Source organism: Telopea speciosissima, chromosome 2, assembly GCF_018873765.1.
Source record: "Telopea speciosissima isolate NSW1024214 ecotype Mountain lineage chromosome 2, Tspe_v1, whole genome shotgun sequence".
NCBI classification, from domain to species: Eukaryota; Viridiplantae; Streptophyta; class Magnoliopsida; order Proteales; family Proteaceae; genus Telopea; species Telopea speciosissima.
Window position 1 is genome coordinate 57,658,851 of NC_057917.1, and position 22,619 is coordinate 57,681,469.

At 39.1% G+C, this 22,619-nt stretch overlaps 1 protein-coding gene and 1 pseudogene across 2 annotated transcripts in view; both read left to right on the forward strand.

Moving 5' to 3' along the window:
* The first annotated feature begins 578 nt into the window (after positions 1–578).
* LOC122650918 lies at positions 579–2,959 on the forward strand (annotated as a pseudogene).
* Positions 2,960–6,404: 3,445 nt separating this feature from the next.
* The window catches only part of LOC122653134 (protease Do-like 7), a 137,918-nt gene continuing 121,703 nt past the window's right edge, over positions 6,405–22,619 (forward strand). For both annotated transcript variants that reach the window (XM_043847076.1, XM_043847075.1), the window contains exons 1-6: positions 6,405–6,958; positions 7,077–7,147; positions 10,807–10,941; positions 11,590–11,648; positions 20,691–20,727; positions 21,681–21,806. In XM_043847076.1, coding sequence (XP_043703011.1) covers positions 6,673–6,958; positions 7,077–7,147; positions 10,807–10,941; positions 11,590–11,648; positions 20,691–20,727; positions 21,681–21,806 — 714 coding nt within the window. In that variant the 5' untranslated portion in view covers positions 6,405–6,672. The remainder of the gene's footprint in view (positions 6,959–7,076; positions 7,148–10,806; positions 10,942–11,589; positions 11,649–20,690; positions 20,728–21,680; positions 21,807–22,619) is intronic.

The window sequence follows — 22,619 nt, forward strand, 5'->3', positions numbered from 1 at the left end:
TTCTCGTCTTTCTCAATAAAAGTTATATAAAATATATTATATATATTCAATACGTGTTCGTCACAGGTTGGAGTTTGGAAATAGCCTCTCTACAAAAGTAGGGGTATGAAAGACTACGTAGATTATGACCCTCCCCAGACCCGCAGCGGGGGAGGATAAGCCTTGTGCACTGGATACGTCTGACTAAAAAACATTTAATATATATAATAATATGAGTATTTTTTCATATCTTTGAAAAGATACAGAAAAGTCGTATCGAAAAATTAAACGATAACCAAACTTGAGTTGTAGTGTAAAAATTCAAAAGCAAACCCTAGTGGATCAAGGAACGGCTAAGCTAGGCGTATACAGCGAGTCCATTTCCCTTACGTACGTAGTTACTTAGAAATCGAAATTAGAAACCTGATAAAAATTAAGTAATAGATTATTGGGTTCTGTTTTATAACGGCAGCCGCATAAAAAAACTCTAACCCTTCCTATCTTATTATGTCAATGTCTCTATTAATCTATCTTAAGGTAGACTGAGAAAGAAAGAGAGAATATTTAAGATAACGCAGAAGCTAAAGCTACCATAAACAATGTCGTCAAGAACTGATGATATCGAAGAAGGAAATCCAGAAGGCAACAAGCGTTCTGGGTTCTGTTCATCTGATAATGTAGGACCCTTGGTACAGAAGGTAGGTAGATTTTGACTGACTTTTAGATGATTTGAGAGAACAAGTACTTTCTGTTTCTTACTTTGTGATGGATCGGTTGTATTTAGTTTATGGCAGAGCTCATTGGAACTTACTTTGTGATATTCGCGGGATGCGGGGCTGTGGCAGTGAACAAGATATATGGGTCAGTCTCATTCCCTGGGGTTTCTGTAACTTGGGGTCTTGCAGTTATGGTGCCCACTTTAATCCGGCAGTCACCATCACTTTTGCTCTCTTCCATCAATTCCCTCGGGCACAGGTCAAGCTTTTTCTTTCTATTTAACTTCTCTTCTGTTTTTTTTTTTTTTTTTGCTTTCATGTGCAAAATATTTTCAGTAACCCTATAATTTTAACAAAAATTAACTAAAAAAACTTTTTTATGGTTCTTACTAAAAATGGTTATGCTTTTTGTATATTGCTAATTAGAAATCCACTGTATATATATGTTGAATATTAGTGAAACCTGGTCTCAGCTTAATCTAGGAAGTAATGATGATTCTTCCCCAATATTGGCGGTGTGATTCTTTCCCGATACGGTGTTAAGAAAACAATTCCCAAAAATGAGAATTGCAGAAGAAAACGAAAATAGAAGAGAAGAATCAAATGCACAAAACACACAACATTGTAGGCTACATCCACGGTTGGCGATAGAACAAGGTTTCACTCCTCTCTCAATGTGATAAGAAGACTTTATAAAGAAGTCCTAACCTAGAAAAGTACAGAAATGCCCCCAGTAATCGAAAACATACCACCGGTCAAGGTTGGACAAGAACTGGACATATGTTGAAATACATATCATTTCGAAGGTCTTGACGAGTTCTACACGACTCATCACCTTTGGCAGTGATGTATCCACTTTTTAGCCCATCGGATGCATTCCCTCCGAAGATTTTCCACCGTACTTTCTAGACTGAGATCAGGCTTCACCAATAACATACGGTCCTGCTGGATTTTTATCCTCTCAAGTGCGGTGAACTCTCCATTAATGCACCACACTTGAGAATATAACCGTCCACCCAACACTGCTCAATCCAACCGTAGAAACATGGGTAGTGTTGGGTGGACGGTTGGATTCTCAAGTGTGGTGCACTGGGGAGTGCACTGCACTTGAGAGGATAAAAATCCAGTCCCGCTTGCCACTGAGTGGGTCGGGGTTGGGGATGGGAGCCCTCCGAGTCAAATTTTTTGGGATTGTTTATACTTGGCAATTTTGTACTTTTGGGGATTAAGGTTTCTCTATATTGTACTGCACAAGATGATGCTTATATAGGGGTTATCTTATAAGGAGGTGTGTATGTGTGAGGGTTTTATAATTTCTTCATCAGAATAGTGAAAGCTTTGGTTATCAATCGGCTGTGGATGTATCCTTCTTGAGTGAATCACGTAAATCTTTGTGTTATTTGTGTGTGTGATTCTCTTTCATTTTACTTGTGCAAATCGTTGTTCTGCATTGTTAATTCTTAATTCTTAACATGTAGTATAAAAGCATTTGTATTGAAATAAGTAGATACATGAATATTATTGTTATGTGACACTGGCTTATTAAATTACTGAAGCTATTGTACATGCAGGTGCCTTTCTACATTGTGGCTCAACTACTAGGGTCAATTTTTGCTAGTGGTACCTTGTGCTTAATGCTTGAAGTCAAAGCTGAGGATTTCTTTGGGACTGTTCCAGTGGGTTCTGATCGTCAATCTCTAGCCATCGAGATTGTTATCTCTTTCCTTTTAATGTTCGTCATTTCTGGTGCTTCCAGAGATAATAGAGCGGTTTGCAATTCTGTCTCTCAAATCCACTAGTTTCTTACCTACTTCAATTGTCAAATTAGTGCTTCATCCATGCAAAGATGGAAATTTTCGATCTGAAACTTCTTTTTTGCAGATTGGAGAACTTGGTGGAATCGCTACTGGAATGACAATACTGTTAAATGTGTTGGTTGCTGGGTAAATTAACTTACATACGTAATACACACTACTTTAAATATGTTTGACTTTTTAAGTGTTTGTTGGCTCATTCTTAATTATTTACATAAAATTGTTGATTTGCAGGCCAGTGTCTGGAGCTTCCATGAACCCTGCTAGGAGTATTGGCCCTGCTGTTACAATGCACATTTATAGAGGAATCTGGGTTTACATACTGGGGCCAATCTTTGGCACCGTACTTGGAGCTTTGGCTTATTATCTTATTAGCTTCACTGACAAACCACACAGGAGATAACTAAGAGCAGCAGTTCATTCCTCAAGAATTTTTTAACAAAACAATGAATTCTTAGGTTCAATCAATTCTTCTCTTTCTCTTAGACCAGTGATCAAGTCCACAACTAATCTGGGAACTAAAACTATAAGCAATTAGTTATTGCTACTTGAAGTTGATGTACTTTTTATTTTCCTTCTTTATTGGATGAGTCTTTTAAATTCTCAGTCAAGAGAAATAGTATCTAAGCTTGCCACTCGACCAAGAGAATGACTTTACTGGGTGACCCAGGGTATCAAACCATTTACTGATATTTAAAACTATGGAGCTATTGACAAGGCATATTAATCTATAGTTAATTTGAGTTCTAAATGGTATCAAATGTATACCAAAAAAAATATGATATCCCATATTAGCTATATCCACGGTGAGTGGGAATACATTCACCTTGAGGCTTCAGATGCCCCAGCCCAACCCTAGGAGTCTTAAAGTTGGTCCAAGCCCAGCCTGACCTTAACAGGGCCTAACAAACCCTTAACCTTTGACCCAGGACCAGCCCTGTCAGGGTTTACCCTAGCTCGGCTTGGCCCTAATTGACCGTAATTGGGCCGGGCCAGATTGGATTGTCCCTGATTGACCCTGAATTGCATGTCGTAGCAATAACTAATATGGAATAATCCCCTTCCCCTTTGGATGCACAAATATCCCCTTAATTTTAAGTATTTTTCAAAATAATATTCTCTGGTATTTCAAGTCGGCACCTATGATTGGGGCACAAAAAGAACATGGTTGTAAGCGGGTAGCAACCAAAATTTTGCCCCTTTTTTGGTGATGGCCTTAGGGGTGTCAATTCCAAGACCGATCGAGAAAACCCGAGACCGGCCCTGCCCGTTTGTTAAACATGTCGAGCTCAAGCCCAATCTAAGTGTTAATCAATCGTTCCCGTTGCAAAGGTCTAGACTGACAATCTCCCGGCCGTCCCGACTGTTTTACAAGCCCGACTCAGCCCAACCTTTCAACAACTATATATTCATATTTTTGCCAATTATTGAATGTACCTAAGTGTAGGTTCTTTCCACAATTATTGATGATTTTTTATATACATTAAACTTCTTGAAGGCAAAAAATTGATTCGGCCATGGTGCTTGATAATATCTAGAATGGGAATTTTTCTCGGTCAAGTAGGGTAGATAGATTGGTGTGTGCACCGGCAAGTGATGGCAAGCTCTCTGTCAAAGCCTTATGAAACGAAATTTGGTCAACTTCACCAGAAAGACCATTTGCGAAATGGATTTGGAATCGGATGTTGCCATCTAAAATTGGTTTTTTTACCTAGCAAGTGCTTTGTGGCTCAATTCCAATGGATGATGTAATTATGGCTATGGGCATTCCCTTTCTTTCCAAATGCTTATGTTGTGGTTCTCCTGTGTGGGAGACGACAACACATTGTTTGGTAGCGGGAGGAACAGCTAGCAAGGTATGGGATTTTTTCTCAAGGCTGGTTGACATAGAATTGGTTCCTACTCAAGATGTGAGATGTAGAATTGTATTCTGGCACGGACATGCTCATGGAAGGTGTCTAGGTGGTATGATCAATGGTTTACTTCCCTCTTTTAATGTTTAGGAGTTGTGGAAAGAGAGGAACAATCGTAGGCATGGGGAAGAGCTTGTTCGGCCAGTCACATTGTGAAGGTGATCTGTAATTGGGTGAGAGAAATTCCTTTTCTTCCTAGTTTTCGTAAGCACCAGAATTTTTGGGACTCTATGGTTCTCTAATTTTTTGGGATTACTCAAAAATTGGTTGTCCGTCGTCCTCCAACCCCCGTGTTCTGGTGCCCTCCTTTCACTGCGGTGAAGCTTAATATTGATGGTGCTTGCAAAGGAAACCCAGGGGAGAGCGTTGGTGGGGGCATAATTAGAGACAAGTATGGTTCTGTCATTGCTGTTTTTGCTAATTACTATGGTGCTTGCACAAACAACATTGCTGAATTGAGAGCTTTGAGGGATGGTTTGAGACTTTGTGTGAACTTGGGGTTAGTGGGGGCCTCTTGTTAACTCGGACTCGGAGGTGGCTCTCAGATGTGTGTCAAAACGAAGGTATAACCTCTGGAAAGGTTGGTATTGGTTCCAGGAGATCATGGACCTCATCGAGTCTACTAGGCCTTTGCTCTCCTTCACCTTTAGAGAGGGGAACAAGACAGCAGACTAGTTGGCCAAGTTAGCTTGTGAAGCGGCTACTGATATTGATTTTAGTGGGGAGATGAATCTCCCTCTGGATTTTCGACGGATTACTAGGGAGGATGCTCTTGGTTTTCCTGTGTTAAGGAATTAGAATATCTTTAACTTGGGGTTGCTTGTAAGGGCTATGAGCTGTCTTTCTAGAGAGTTGAGGGTTTAATATCTTTTCTGCAGGGGTAAGGCGGGTATGTCCCCCCCTTGTATTCTTTCTTATTATTTTTCTGATCTTGAATAAAATCATAGGGGCTGGTCCGGGTCCCAGATAATATTCGGGTTAAAAAAAAAAAAAACTTCTTGAAGTGAGGGTGCACCTTGGTGCAACAGTAAGGTTGCTCCATTGTGATCAAGTGGTCACGGGTTCAAGTCTCTAGAAATAGCCTCTTCGTGAAGCGGGGGGAAGGCTGCGTACATTATGACCCTCCCCAGACCCTGCAGTGGCAGGAGCCTTATGCACTCGGTATGCCCTTATTAAGTCTAAGACAGATTTCGAGTAAAAATTAAGGATCAAGATAAAAAGTAGAAGCTAAAAGGTTCAATAGCCCGTTTAAGTCGATTATTGGAAGCCTGATTGAAGCCCAAAAACCGACCGACCTTTTCACATGAGATATGCTTCATTTTTTTTTTTTCTCAAATCACAGAGTTAGTTTATATTACCTATTGTTTTGTATTAATTAATAAGTAGGAACACCACCAGCCTCATAAGTTAGGATTATGTAAGAAATGTTCTTAAGTTAGCATTCCCAAATGAACTTTTTAAATTTATAGTCTAATATATAAGACAAGTGATACCAGCCAAAATTGAAAGACTAAAAAAATAAAAGGTTTGAACTTAGCTATCGTGACCTTGAATCTTAAGAATTATATATTATATAGGGTTAGGATGTGAATTTGTTCTAGTTCTATCGGTTTCAACGGTTCTTAAATGATAGATCCAAAATCGGACCAATAACTTAGTAGATATGAAACCAACCAATAAGCTAATGGGTGGGTCGGTTCCGGTTCCGGGGCGGTTGACATTCCTAGATGGCCCTGCTGCTATATATGTAATGGGTTTTATCATTTATGCGGCCAAAACCACCAACGAATGCCAGAACAGTGACGGGGACATTTCTGTAAATTTGATCCAACAACGACATAACAGAAGAGGAAATTCGACGGATTTTCCAGCCATGAACAAAGGAATTGACTGAGAATACTTTCTCATAATCAAATTGATCAAAGCATCGACCTTCCCAGTAAAACTTCTGGCATTGTGCTTGCTCCGGCAACTTCAAGTCGGCCTTGTATCAGATTTCCGTCGTTTGGTCGGAAATATTGGTGCACGTGAGTCGATGAACCTCGTCAAGCTTATCCTTTTTCTCTGAAGATCTATCTGTTCGCTGTGACGACGCTATTCGTGATAGAACTCCATATAAACCCTAAATCTTGAATCTGGATTATTATTCAATTCGCTCACTTACAGACCTGTTTGTTGTGAACTCACTATAACTCCGTTAACGAGCTGCAGCAGCATCTCTGACACAGTACTGGTGGTAGAAAACTAGAAATGGGTGACAATTTGGAGAGATTGGGTTCTGAGGTAGCGTCAGGAATGGAATTGTCCATGAAGGAGGATTTGTGTATGGAGATCGATCCGCCTTTCAAAGAGGATGAAGCGACTGCGGAGGATTGGAGGAAGGCCCTGAATAAAGTCGTTCCGGCTGTGGTCGTGCTCAGAACGACTGGTTGTCGAGCATTTGACACCGAAGCTGCTGGTGCGAGCTATGCTACGGGGTTTGTAGTGGACAAGCGTCGGGGAATTATCCTTACAAATCGTCATGTTGTCAAGCCAGGTACTTTATTCGGTTTCTTATACAGAAATTTCAGTATTTCTTTATCATATACATTTTGTTAAGTGATCAAGGGGAGTTCGCCTTATTTATTTGCCATCATTCCTCCAATGCTTCGCAGGGCCTGTTGTTGCAGAAGCTATGTTTGTAAATCGTGAAGAAATCCCGGTGCATCCCATATATAGAGATCCTGTGAGTGTAGTTCGCTCTATGCTCTGTTTTATTGTTTCTTCCCTCTTCCTCCACTTTGTTAGTGTTCTTAGTGATGGAATTTTGTGCCATTGTGAGTCCTTATCATTCTATGTTATCACATAACCATGCTGTTGAGATTTGAGAATTTAGAAGCCATTTCGGCGAAATCACAAGCACCTGAATTATGCATCTAAATGATGTAGAAGAATTATTGGCTGTGACTTCATGAAAGAATATGCCCACTCTTATGACATGGGGACGGTTACCAAAATTAAACCAAAATTAAATGCATACCGTTTCATTGTTTTGCTATGGTATTTTATTTCTATGCTTGTATTTGAAATTCAGAATTTATCGTTAGCTAAACAAGTCTTCCTGGGGCCTGATTAATTTTTTTTGGGCAATTAACTTTGATATGGAAAAAAAAAAGAGATAACTAGGTCAAAAAGATTCAATCTGCAACAGTAATACAACCTTGGGAATTTTCTTCTGTGAACTTTGACATGTGATTGTGGTAGCTAATCCCATTGGTATTCATGAGCAAAATATATCTTGGGTTCTACTTGTTGAGGCATTGTGCATCTTGAAGCAATTCAAGTCCATCAATTTATACTTTGCATTACATGTGTATTACATGGTACAGTATATATGTGTTTTCCTTTTTCTAATAAGCAGTAGTGTAAGATAAACATATTATTAGATCTGAAGGAAAGCTCCTGAAAGCAGGGAAAGAAGGAAAAGGGAAAAGCAAGGGAAAAATAGAAGAAGAGAAAAGGGATGCACTATAAACCACTACGAACAGAAACCAGATAAAGCCATTCTCCTCCTTACAGCCTACAAAACTGAAGTAACCACTAATGCCCTACAACAAAAAGCCCGAAACGGCACCAGCCCCACCATCTCTATAACCCTATCCAAGGACTCAACTTAAAATGTTCTCCCCCTATGTCTAGTTGAAAGGCATCTCTCCTTTTCAAACAATTTAGTGCTTGAGATTCAATGTCTATTTGAGTTGAACAAAGTCTTACTCATACTGACAGTAAATTCACAGATAATTAAATTGATCTGCACTCTGATATTTCTTTGTATCGGCTTGGGTTCTAGCTGTACCTTGAACTCTTAGGCATAGTTGTCAAGGTGTTGCTTAGGCATCTAGGTTCTTTCTTGGGTCTTAGGCAACAGCACACCTTATCGACGCTTAACGAGTTTACGTTGTTTTGTTTTTAGATAAATATGCTTATATTATATCCTATGATTTGTTTATTATATGTTGGTTTTTTCATATTAGGTCATTACTCATTACTAGCGTAATCATATCGTATTGCATTTATATGACTTCTATGTTGCATATAAGCATAATTATATAAAATTATCATTGCTATATTACATATAGTCATATATTGCATATGTAGGGCACCTAGGTGCTCCTCCAACGCCTTGGGTCGCCTAGTCGCCGTGCTGTGACAACTATGCTCTTAGGGTATATCAGAGCATATTTGAAGCATAATGGCCAGATGCTTGATAATGTTAAGATAATTTTGCTTATTGCCTCTCCTTGAAAGGAGCCCTATCATTTGCAATCCAAGCCTAACTCACTTTACCCAACCAACTATGGTTGGGTGATGCAGGCATGAGCAGCAATGCTGCTTACCTTGGGTGGCCTACAACCTACTTGTCTCTGTATACGAGTCTAGTCCCTTTTCTCATTTCGGGAGAGGATGCCATGTTTGATCAGCAATTGCTTTAATTTGGACCATTTCACTTTTGTTTTGTTTGTTTTTTTTTTTTTTTTTTTTAATATTTTATATGGAACTTCTCTTTAAGTGTTAGGGGTAATTGGGTAATATGCTTAATGCATTTGAACCAGCAAGAGTTGTTTCCTTTGTGGTTCCACTGGGACCATCTATGGGTCAACAAATATTTTGAAGCTGAAGGGCAGGTCCAGTTGTTGGGACTGGTGGCTTTACTGTGTTTATTCATTTATTGGTTTTGGTTTTCCTTTTTTGTGTGGATAAATGATGATTTTATTTAGAAAAAGGGAGATACAAAGCAAGTAGGCTAGCTCCACAATTCTTTGTTTTGTTTGATTTTGTCCTCTTTCGTTTTTGCTAGTAGGGGTATTTGGGTAATTTAGGTGAGTTGAGAATTGGGTTTTTTTGTTTAGTTCTTGTTCTATTTTGTGCTTAAGTTCACTTTTGAGTTTCTTTGGGTTACTCTGGGTTCAGCTGTAGCACAAGTTTCATTGCCTATGGCCCATCATTGGTTAAGAGTTTGGAGAGTAGATAATGGGGGACCAGAAAGGAGAAGGGAGAAGTTGGGAAGAAATCAGAATTGCAGGGGGGAAAAAGAGAAGAAGCCGTGAGAAGAAGAAGAAGAATAAGATGGGGGAGGGGTCCACACGCACAAAATCATAAATTCAATTTATTCTTCAATATCCATTATTTGAAAGATGGGGGATTACATCATATATAAAGAAAAATAAAACTCCTAAAAAGAAAACTCACCCTATAATCCTTCTTAAGTGACTGTAACTGCTATAATAAAGAGAATAAAAAAAACTAAAACACATTATTTCTCCAAATAAGATAAATTCCTAAGATGCTACTAGATCCAAGAATTCAAATTGGACCCGGTTCAACTGGGTTTGGGTCGGTCCAAGGTAGTGCACCAATTTGGTCGGCCCGGTCCAAGATTCTCCTGCATCAGATTGTTATCTGATTACCCAGTTCAATCTGGTGACGCTAGGGGAAAAATTTCTCTTTGGTTGCTGTTGCTGTTGCTGTGGGTTCATAAATTTTGATTGATTTTGGTGAATCTAGGTGAATTTGCATGATTGTTGGCTTTTATGTGCATTCGATGTACAATTTAATGCAAACTCGACCTTGAACCAGGGAAGAACCAGTGGGAGATCGATTGCAGCAGGATCAATAAAATAGGGAGAACAAAATTGAATAACTGAATATTTTATTTCTCTTTTCTAATTACATATGAAAGAACATAAAAGGTATGGAAGAAGAAGAAGGGGATATGGAAGGGGGATAGGGGACTCTCTCAGTCCAGGGTCTCTCACCCACGGCCTCTCATCGTTTCTGCATCCCACAGCCACAGCCTCTCACAGCTTCAAGCCATAGCTCTTTATTTTCTTCAATCTTCAACCGTTGGATGCCTCTAAGGGCATTACATTATATAGACTTAAAGGGTTGAGCCCAAAATAGAAAGTGTTTGCTACCAAGTAGCTTACAACCAAAATAGATACTTCCTATATATCTAGCTGCCATAGATGACAACTCCTAAAAACAAAAATAGTAACAAATTGAAATTAGAAGTTTCCTAAATGAAATAAAATATACTTTCTAAAACTGAAAATAGAAACTAAACTATTGTAGCATTAGGATAGAGTCTTTCTCCACTTGATGGGCCCACAAGATCTTCTAAAAGCATCCCCACACAAGGCAAATATGGGCTGTGACACTGTTCATGTCATGTGAACAGTGTTTTTTTTTTCCTTCGTATTTCGATCTACATCTTACTCATATCTAAGTACATACTTTGTTGTTTGTCTATGTAGTATGCTTATCTAGAATATTGTTTGTTTGAATTGTTAATTTATATCAAGTTGTCTATGCATGTGGCTAACAGTGTGACGTACTTTCTTCTAGGTCCACGATTTTGGCTTCTTTCGTTATGATCCTGGTGCAATACAATTTTTGAGCTACGAGGAGATTCCTCTTGCTCCTGAGGCTGCTTGTGTTGGACTAGAAATCAGGGTTGTTGGTAATGATAGTGGAGAAAAGGTATCTAGATTACATTATTGATATCCACTTTGTTATTTGCAGCCTATAGCATTACTTTTGCTGATGTGGTTGACTCTTTTTCATTCTGGTAAACTGTGCCGTATGAAGGGGTTAAAAAAGAATTTGTCTTGTTTGAGTTAAGAGGGAATAAACATAAGCAGTGCGTCTTTAGATATTCTCTTCCCCCCCCTCTCTTTAAATGGGTCTCTGAAATATTTCCTTTTTCTTTGGATAAACAATTAAGTGATTGTTGTATATAAATAAAGTTACATGCTTACATCTATACACCCATAGAGGATGAGGGATCCCTAGAAAGCCCAAAAAATCATAAAATCTTTACAAGATAAGTCGGAAGTCCATTTGTGAATTAAACTTTGGCAGTTGGTATGTGCTGAGTTTTTGCAGGAAATTAATTCCACAAACAGTGATCCTATAGCTGCAGATATCCTTGGAAGTGCCAAAATTTTTCATCTTTTCACCATTTCTGCAAAATTTTCTTTTCGGTAGTTATTCTCTAAATGGCATACTTTTCTAATTACATGCTTTTATTTCCTCTTTTTTTTTTTTTTTTTTTTTTCTGGTGATCAAGCACAGAACGTTAAATGAAAGTTAATGCTTCTTTACTCAATTAGCATTATGAATTTGCAGGTTTCAATTTTGGCTGGCACTCTTGCCCGATTGGATAGAGATGCTCCTCATTATAAGAAGTATGTGGCATCTTCAGTCTTCACTACTTTTATTTATTTATTTTGGGGTGGGGGGAGTTACAGTATTTCACTACTAACCTGTATATTGATTCCTGGCTCTTGTTTATAAAAGTAATACACAAGTTGTAATACATTCCTGTGAAGTGTCACAGGTCGGTAGGTCCTGGGTAGAGGAGATTTAGAGTGGGTCTGCAGCACCCATTTTATGCCTCGTGCTTCATGCCAAGGTGATCAGGTCCCATCAGTTGTCATATCTACCTCAAATATTGCTTCAGCCAGGAACTAGTCAGTTCATACAATAGCTTAAGACAAATGAGAGCACATGCCTCAAAAGGATGGTCCAGGCTACGGTTCCTGTCTCACAGGACCCAATATTTTTGTCTTCTGTAAATGTCTTTTGGTGTCTAATAAGTGTCCAAACTGCACTTTAAGATTATTATCTTACTAGGGTCTGTAAATAATAAAGGAAAAGAAGAAGAAGAGAGGAGAACAGAGAAGAGAGAGAGAGAGAGAGAGAGAGAGAGAGAGCTGTTTTGTGTTGAGACTGCCACTTCATTCAATATTTAATAGGACATAACCATATTAAGGGCATAAAAGTAAATACATCATAAATAATAAAATTACTGTTCATGTGAACAGTGACTGTGAATACTGTTCACGACACTGTTCACATGAACAATGCTGTGAACCCCTTAATCAATAACTTCTAACATTCCCCCTCAAGCTGAATCAAAGATGTTAATCATGCCCAGCTTGTTACAAATATACTCAATTCTACCATTCCCAAGAGACTTAGTAAAAACATCTGCAAGTTGTTCTCTTGTGCGAACATGACTTGTAGAGATAACTCCTTGCTGTTGCTTTTCCCGAACAAAGTGGTAATCGACCTCAATATGTTTCGTTCTCTAATGGAACACTGGATTCGATGCAATATGAATAGCAGCTTGGTTATCACACCATAATTGTATTGGGGACACACTTTCAAACCCACGTTCAGTTTGCAACTGCTTCACCCACATCAATTCACAGGTGACATGTGCCATGGCTCGATACTCAGCCTATGCACTAGATCTAGCCACAACAGTTTGTTTCTTGCTCTTCCAAGACACAAGGTTCCCTCCGACAAAAGTATAGTAACCAGTCATATGGAAGGAAGAGAATATACCTTAGATGAAGATTTATGGAAGGAAGAGAATATACTTGAGACACTAGTCATATGTTCCGAAGCCCCTGAATCAATGATCCAGGGACGAGAAGTAGCAGTCGCAAGACATGCAGTGGCATTACCTATTTGAACAAACGTGGCAGTTGGAGGCTGGGATGACTGAGAAATCTGAAAATATGTAAAGCGAGCATACTCCTCATTAGACATCTTCACGGTCTTACCCTCAGACTGTGGAGATGTAGTAATAACATCCTCAGTAGTGGTAGCAGAATTGGTAAACTGTTACTGTGATGGTTTGCCATGAAGTTTTCAACAAAATCGTTGGATATGTCCTGGGAGACCGCAATGGTGACAAGTCTACACCGAACTAGAATTATCAGAAGCAGCGTTAGCCCCTGAAGTAGGTGGTTTACCAGAACCAGCCCCACGACCATGACCACGGCCACCATTACCATCTCCACTATTAGGCCCACGGTTAGATGGAAAAGAAGCCAAAGCAGACGTATCAACTGAAACAAAATTCTCACGAGAAACACGCAGTACTCAGGAAAAAGTTTCTAAAAGTGTGGCTACCTTGTCACAACTTAAAATTTGAGAATAGACCAAATTAAACTCTTTCCCAAGTCCTCCCAAAAAACGGACCAAATCAAACTCTTTCCCAAGTCCTCCCAAAAATCCTATAACAGCGAGCTCCTTCCGCTGACTTTGCATTTGTTCCACATTAGAAGTGATAGGAAGTAGATAATTCAGCTCCTCATACATACTCTTGAAAACAGCAAAATATTGGGTCAAAGGGCGACCCTTTCGATCAGACCTATAGAACTCCTGGGAGAGATCATAGATGCGAGATAGATAATTCTGTCCAGAATATAAAACATCAAGGTACTCCTACAGCTCCTTGACAATGTCAATGTGAGTCACCAGGTCAACAATTTGGTTCTCCATAGAGTTCAGCATCTGTCCCATAATCCTTGCATCAATAGTATCCCACAATGGGTGGTCCTTAGATTTAGTTCTGAACAAATGATCCTGCTGATCACGTCCGGTCAGAACCAACTTAACAATTTTTCTCCATTGTTGAAAGTTGGTGATCCCCTCCAATTTCTTTTCAATAATACGATTGGATGATGAAGATAGAACTTCAGTCACCACACTCTTTGATTGATCAGACATTGTTTACAACCAATAGAGGGAATAAAGATGCAAATAAAATCCAGAAAAATCGATTCCGAATAAATACTGATCAATATTGATTTTGTCAGAAAACCCTGACAAAAATCGATCCAAAAGGGGAGGAAGCTTCAGCAAGCTCCAAATAGTCTGCAATTCTGTCTTCACAGGGGCTTCCGAAATCTTCAGCAAGCTCCAAAAAGCCAGCTACTTAAAAAAATAAAAAGTTCCAACAGTCCAACAAAAATCGATTCTCACCCTGGGAGAAATCGATCACAAAACCCTGACAGGGTGCTGCCAATATTTTTCTGCCAATCTCAACCCAATCTTCACTCCATCAATCACCCAAAAAACATAAAGACCTAGTTCTTAATTTAGAACATGAACTGGTCTCCTAAATAATCCCAAAACACAGCATTGGGTGCTACACCCCTTCAACCGAAAGAAAAAAAAGAAGATACAAAGCTTCAACAGACCTTGATCTCTTCAATCTCAGTAAAAGGCTTAAGAAAGGAGAAGAAGATGATCAGAAAGAGCTTTAACAGTACCTAAAGCTCTGATGCCATACCAATAATGAATAAAAAAAAAAAGAGAAGAGAAGGAAAAATCGAGAGAGAGAGAGAGAAAGAGAGCAGGTTCTGCAACTTGGGAGTCGCAACTTATGGTGGACCTCCCACAACTCTTCAATAAATAATTAATAACAGGGGCAAAACAGAAAAAATATGTTAGAATTAAAAATAACATAAAAGCACCTATTTTACCCTTTCTCTAATCTCGGCTTGCACTAATACCGAGAACACATATTACTGCCTAACACACACACACACACAAAGCGGGCTATCTATTTGCTACTGGGCTCGTTTAGGAAACCAAATGACCATTCCACTCTCATTCATAACTGTTTTTTTTTTTTTTTTTTTTTAAATTATGAAAAAAAAACTCAAAGGGTTAATCTGTTTGTAACCAAACCGGTTACAACAGACTTTTGTAACCTCTCTCTTTTGTGCTTAGCCACATCAGTTACACCCTTTTTAAATGAGGTTATTTTTGTACTTTCATTGGCTCTCCCCTTCCCTCCCCTCTATTTCTTCATTACCTTGTTTCAGAATTGGGACTCTACTCCACCTCCATCATCGGTCTGCCACTGCCACCACCTCTCTCTTCCACCTTCACCTCCACTAGCAGCTTCAATGTCATTGATATCTAAGCTTGCCAGGGAAGACAGAAACAACTGCAGGTGGAGCAACATTCAGATGTCAATCCTGAAACTGAAGCAATTATATGGCCAAACCTGAAATGGTTTTCTTGTACATTGCGCGCCTCACCGTGTCTTGGCAGCACGGTCCTGCCAGGCAGCTCGGCAATAGAGGATCCAAATTGCTCCCCCCCCCCCCCCCCCCAATTTGGATCCTCTACTGCTGAGCTGCACCATGCTGCCAAGAGAGAGGGGTGAATGTTCACGTACATGAGCGTACCTGAATAACTCACAGCCGTTCAGATGGAACATTCCCACAGAATAGATTCCATCTGAAAGGCTGTGAGTTGTTCACGTATGCTCACGTGTGTGAACAATCCCTGCACTCCCCTGCCAAGACACGCTGAGGCGCGCAATGACCCACTTCAAACTCATATAAATAGAAAGCATCAGTCTCAACAGAGCCTAGATGTGAGTTAGAGCTGGGATTTCTTGAAATAGTGAGCAAATCAATGGATGATCTCAATGAGAAAGAGAGTAGGGAGGAGTTGTTCCATGCTCAAGCCCATTTATGGAATCATACATATATATTGCTTCATAAACTCCATGTCACTTAAATGTGCAGTTCAGCTAGGCATACCAGACATTGTCCACAACCATCAACAACCCATTACCCTCTCTGAGATGGTCACAAAGCTTTCCATCCTAACGGCGAAGACAACTTCTATGTTCTGTCTCATGCGCTTATTAGTACACTCTGGGTCCTTTGCAGTTCGAAAAGTCTGTGAAAATCAACCACAAGAAGAAGGAGGATATGTACCAACTTGAGGGGGAGTGTTGTAAAATGGGGTATAAGGGTATTTATGTCATATTTATGTCTTAGGGGTATTTATGTCTTGTACTCATATTCTGAAAAGTTCTCCTCCTTATTATAAATAAAGCTGGCCTGTGTCCCATTAGACACAAGTCATTCTCATATTTCATCAAGTTCAGATGGAGAAACCGTTCGTGCATCTCTATAATTGTTTTGATTCTGACAGCCAAGATGCTGATCTCATCCCTGCAAGCCGCAATGGGCTGGGGTAGAGGCAGGAAGGCAGAGGGAGATGAGGGGGTGGGGACGGTTTGCAGCGAGGGGCGCACACGGGAAGGGTTGGGGCGGGAAATTTGTAGAGGATGAGAATGGGGGCAGAGCCGCGAGTTGCAACTTGCAGGAGGCAGGAGGTGTTGCACAAGGGTGGCGGAGGGGAGGGAAGGGAGTGAGTATGGGGAAAATTACATCATTAGCCCTCTGATTATATTGCCATGTAAGTGTATTGAGGGCAGAAAAGCACGGTCACAAAATCTGTTTGTAACCTGCTTGGTTACAAACAGATGCACCCAAAAACAAAATGGCTTATTTTTTAAGCAATATTTTACCTTGGTTTTCAAATGAACAGAAAGCTGTTTATTTGTTCTCAAAATAACAAAAAATGCAGCACGAAACACTATTTTTCGGTGTTAAAACCCTTTTTCCCAGATACAAAATCAGAAAAACAAAGAAAAAGGATGTATCAAATTCCCCCTCCACTGATGTTGAACTTTTAGTTGTCATTGGATTAGTTCTTCTTATTATCCCCGCTTTCTCAAATTTAGTGGAATGGTTTTCTTCTTAAAATTTCCAAGTTTATTGCCCATCTCACAGTCTTTAACTTGTAATGCCTATCAGGCTATCACCTCCTTTAACTTGACAATCTTTATCACCCCTTCAACTATTCTTGGTGTATCCTTGTATATTCTATTATTCCTTCCACCCATATTGTTCATACCTACAGAAGAGTTTCTCCGTATGCCAAAACAGAATGGCAATTGCAACACCAAGCCCAAAGAACAGCATCAATATCAACTGGAAAACCCAGCAGACACCAAAAAGGCAAAGTAAATGGTTTCAAGCTCCACTTGCAAACTCACAATGGATGAACAAGTGATAAACAGATTCACCCACTAACTCACTAAGCACTAGTTTTGATTGATTATTGAAACTAAATGTTTCAAAGTATGCAGTGTAAATTTTATTATTTTTAGATATTTGTTACTGTCTTATTTGGTGCTTTTGACTAACAATCATTTGATATACTTACTAATGCTTGAGTTTATTGGGACACTTCATGGTAACTTATATGTAATTTTTAAGAAGTTATTACTTGTTAATATATTGACAGTTATACTTTATTATTTCTTTTTTTGCTTATGTTAGCAGAACCGAGAATGGGAGAATGGCTTGAACGATCAATGAGATCAGTCAAGCTCTCTATTTATAATAATAAAAGAGATTACAAGGGGAAACACTCTCACGACATTGTTCACGTACTGTTCACGTGAACAGTGTCACAACCCTAATTACATTTCTACCCTTGCTCAAAAATACATAAATAAAAAATAAATAAAACACCCAAAAGATCAGAATACCCCCATGGTATTCTGGTGTACATATTCCAACACTCCCCCTCAAGCTAGAGCATACAAATAAGTAAAGAAGCTCCAGCTTGAACTAATAAGAAAAAAAAATGCTAACACTCCAACATTCTAACACGCCCCCTTAAGTTGGAGCATATACGGCACTAATGCCCAACTTGAACAAAATAGGGAGTAACAGAGTTGTAGCAAATTCCATTCCAGCTTGACACACAGACGGATGAATGAAGCTCCCAAATAAACCTTCAAGAACTTGAAATAATTGATCTTCAAAACCTGGGCAGACTTGATCAACAAAGTTTTCACCAATCTTCAATAGCTGTCCAGTGATGAATCTCAGAGTGTCATAGTGATGTAAAATCTTGAAGTGAAAAACTAGGGCAGCAAGCAGCGGAAACAACTGAATCAACCCAACTATAAATCCTCAAATAGGCACTGTAATCCTCAAATAGGCAGGCAACAACCAAATACCTTCAATACTCTCAATACTTTAATCTCCCCCTTACGGCAAACTCAACCCAATAACAAAGAATACCCAATGGCAATGGTGGAGAAACACTGATCTTCTATGTTTTGCACCAATGTTCCTACAAGTTCTGCGTTTTGCAATGTCTACAGGTGTATTTTACATAATCCCCCCCTTACGTGTAGTAGTACACGTGGACAAATACCAAAGATGATGTAAGAAATAGGGCAAAAGTATGATGTTCCAGAATTTTTCCAAAGGTGCTATGGGTAATTGAAAAAGAAGGAATGGCAAATTAGAGTATACCATAAACTTTCAAAGTGGTTATAGGTAAATGCCAAAGGTATGATATGGGAGATGGGTAAGTGAAAAAGGCAGTGGGATAAAGAATCATGGAGAAAAAACAATGCAACATAGCAATTTTCAACCTTCTTCAATCGATCAAACAAACTCCTTGGATGGAAACTCCTGCATGGGAGAAACACCAAACTCCAATTTGCAGATCTAATAAGAAAACAGATCTGATTTGAAGCAAGGAAAGGCTCCAATCTTCAAGGCTTGAACAATCTTCAAACAGGGAAGAACCAGTGTGCAAAACTCCAATCTATAAACTCCCATATGCTGAATAGAACTGATGAAGATATCTGGGCAGAATTGATGTAATAAGCTTCTAGAAAAACTTGGACCAGATCTGAATTAGAGAACAATGCTCGGATCAAGTTCTCAAAGTAAGTTGGATATGAACCAGTAGAAAAGCTTCACACAACTGAATAGATTCGTAGTTGCAACCAATAACCATGAACACACTGTTGTTATCCCAAATAAACTGATCTCCAAGGTAGTAGATTCAACTCTTCAACAATGTAAAAGAACTTCGATCTCCAATAGTAGAATACTCAGTCTCAAAACCAGGGCAGCAACAGTCCTTATAAAGGCAGTAGTAACAAGTTAACCAGTCATGCTTACAGAAGCCAATCAACAGAACCAGTAAGGGGTGTAGTAAAGCTCAATAGAACCAGCAAGTAGAAGACAATAACTCAGCAGAACCAATAGGAATTGATGCAGCCAGTCACAGAGGAACCAAATAAATATAGGTTAATAGTTGGAGAAATCAATCATAAGAAAGAAACCTGAATTTGTTCAAAAAATACTCCAAGGATAATGCTGAAATTTGGGTCGAACACTCCTCCGGTATGTATAAGACTCCCTTAAAAAAATCAGCTTGATAGGACAGCCCTAACCCTAAGGAGGGTTTTGGAAAACCCTGAAAGTGAGATTGATATAGGGAAAGGGGGCTTCAATTGCTGATGTAGACTTGCAATAGATGCTGATTAGTACTGCTTGAATGGGACCTCCAATGCGAACAACCAATCTCCAGTTAGAATGAGACTTGGTCTTCAAGAGGGAGAGACACCAAAAAATTTGCAGAAAAGTAGGGCAGCAGCTATCGCAGTAAATAGACCTTCTTCAAGCCATGAATTGATGAAGTAGAGTGTCTCTTTTAATGTTAGAACCACCTCCAAAGCACTATAGCAGCTCATCCCTATCCCAAAAAATCGTTTGTGTCAGGGTTTTGGAAAACCCTGAAAAGTAGAGATCGGTTGGGGTAGGGGTCTCCAAAAAAACTTGAAAAAGGCGCAATATTGAGGTCCAGTGGTCCTTGTATTGGAGGAAAACTACCCACAAAAAATCAGCATCAACCGGAAGGAGGAATCCTAAAATCGATTGGAGTCACGGTTTTGAAAAACCCTAAAAAGGTGAGATCGATTGGGTGAACCAAGCTGGAAAAGAAAAGAGAGTGTAGTAGATAGGTGCTGGAAAAGAAAGTAGAGGGAGCTTCAACAATGGAGGATCAGCCTTCATGTGAGGAATCTGATCTTCAAAATTCTGGAAAGCTCCAATATCGCAGGTATGGTTCTAGCAGTATCGATTAGAATTTAGGTTATGAAAAAAAAAAAAAACAGATTGGGAGGAGGGCAGCAACTAAATCATTGGATTAGGTTTTTCCTCATTAGTGCTGCCCCCTTACAAGGATGAGAAGAAGAAAAAACAGAAGAAGGAGAAGCCGAGAGAGAGAGAGAGAGAGAGAGAGAAAGGTGGGAGAAGGTGATGGAAGAAAAGAAGGTTTTTTTCTAACCTAGATCAGAGAATTGGCTTTGATGCCATGTTAGCAGAACTGAGAATGGGAGAATGGCTTGAATGATCAATGAGATCAGTCAAGCTCTCTATTTATAATAATAATAGAGATTACAAGGGGAAACACTATTCATGACACTGTTCACGTGCTGTCACAACCCTAATTACATTTCTACCCTTGCTCATAAATACATAAATAAAGAATAAATAAAACGCCCAAAAGACCAGAATACCCCCATGGTATTTTGGTGTACATATTCCAACAGCTTATAACCTTATAATTGGTAGATTATGGAAGTTTCTGGGTTTATAGTCAGAGGAACATTCTGACTCTCACACACACTCTCTCTCTCTCTCACACACACTCACACACAAAACTGTTCTCCTAGAGTCAAATTTCCATTCTATGATGGCTCTTGTTCAGTATCTTGGTAATGAATGCTCTATTTTGTGCAGGGATGGTTACAATGATTTCAACACTTTCTATATGCAAGTAAGTATATACTTAATACATAGTCTTAAAATTACCACAACTAATGACTAATAAATTCAACTCCAGTGGATTTATTTCGAGTGGTTAGGTTGTCAGTTTCATACTTTCATTATGTTGGTGGCTATTGCAAATGATTGCAGCCTGGTAATCTGGTGTGCTTTAGTGCTTTTTATTAAAACTTCTGAGTGGTGCTCAAAGTTTTGCTGGCAATTGCAAATGATTGTGTAAATAACTTTCTTGTAGTCTTACATGTAGACCTTTGTTGGATTCAACTCCTACTAATATTAGGAAAAATCCTATTATAGATTCTAAGAAATTGTAAATAATAATCGAGCAAGTAATGAAAAATCCATTCCATTACCAAGAAAAAAATATGTAATGAAATTTATTACAAAAACCAACCTGTCAACCCTTGCTTGGGAACAGAAGGAAAATCCGAACAAACCCCTTGACCAGTATTATTATAAATCTGTTACTGAACTGCATGTTCAGGAATCTTTAGAAGAAGCTAATACACACACATGAACGCAAACCGATACAATGGGATATTAGAAGTGGATCCCACAAGCAGAAATAGTAGACTAAGTAGTCTGCACTTTTTTTTTTTAAAGGTAAGTATAGAAGGTTTGCACTTATGTGCTTGAAATTGTGCTCCAGTGCATATCTCTTCTTTTCTTTTCTAGCCCTTGACCTCCCATCAACACCATTCTTTTTTAGCTTTATGCTTTAGTTCTGTCATCTATGTGAATTGAAGTTAAAAGAGAGGAAAAAAATCCCTTAATAATAATAGTACCTGGTGAAATTTGTTGCTCGTACCTGTCATGGAAAGACTTATTGACGAACCATATTATTCATAAGTTATGTCTTGTATGTAAAGGTTAATTAATTGTATTGGGCTGAGACTTTGTTTCTTGGTTTTATTTTTCCTTGCTTTTGTATTTCTCCTCTACCAGGCTGCATCTGGGACTAAAGGAGGTTCAAGCGGTTCCCCTGTCATTGATTGGCAAGGAAGGGCAGTGGCCTTGAATGCTGGAAGTAAATCCTCAAGTGCATCTGCATTTTTCCTTCCTCTAGAACGAGTGAGTGTCTATTTATGGCCTGAACTTAAATTGTATGATGGATTTGTTTTCACTTATTAATGCTGATTTCCTCTTGTTGTCTGATGTATGTGAGCTTGCCCTTATCCATGCTTTAGGTTGTGCCATCAAAATCTTCATTATTGTCACAACTATGTATCTTTTTTTCTTGCTTGCCTAGAATTCTACTTCATGAATTGCAGCTATTCTTGTTGCTGTCATACAGGATTTTCTTTTTTGCAAGTCAGCCTGGTACTAATTCAGTATGTAATAGGTGACAAGAATATATTGCAAAATTGACCAGTGATAGAAATTGTTGTTTTGGAGCATCTTGTGATCATCAATATTAAGCACGTCCCTGAACAGTTTGCATCCTATGACTCCTTTTTTTTGGCGTGTCTACTCTTTTTTTTAGAAAAAAAAAATATACTGAAAAGTATAAAAACAACTGCAACAGAAGGCCAAAGGCCTGGCCAATTGTGAGGAAAACATCTAAAAAACAGTAACAACAGAAGACCAAAGGCCAAACCAACAGCTGCAGTGCTGGATAAGGACCAATGTATAAGGATTGTCTACCTGTCTTCAAAGTAGGCAACTCATCAGCAATTGAGTTGGAACCATTCAATCTCCAGGAAAAAGAAAAATGACCTTACACCGCAAGGGCCCTAGCCTTTTTAATGAGGTGAAGATAGTGCCAAGGTCCCTCTACATGATCCTTGAGCCAATTAATAGCCAAGGAGTTCCGTTCCACCATAGCAGCGTCCCATTCATTTGCCAATGCTGTCTCATTCCCTTATGTATTGCCTTCAGCTCTTC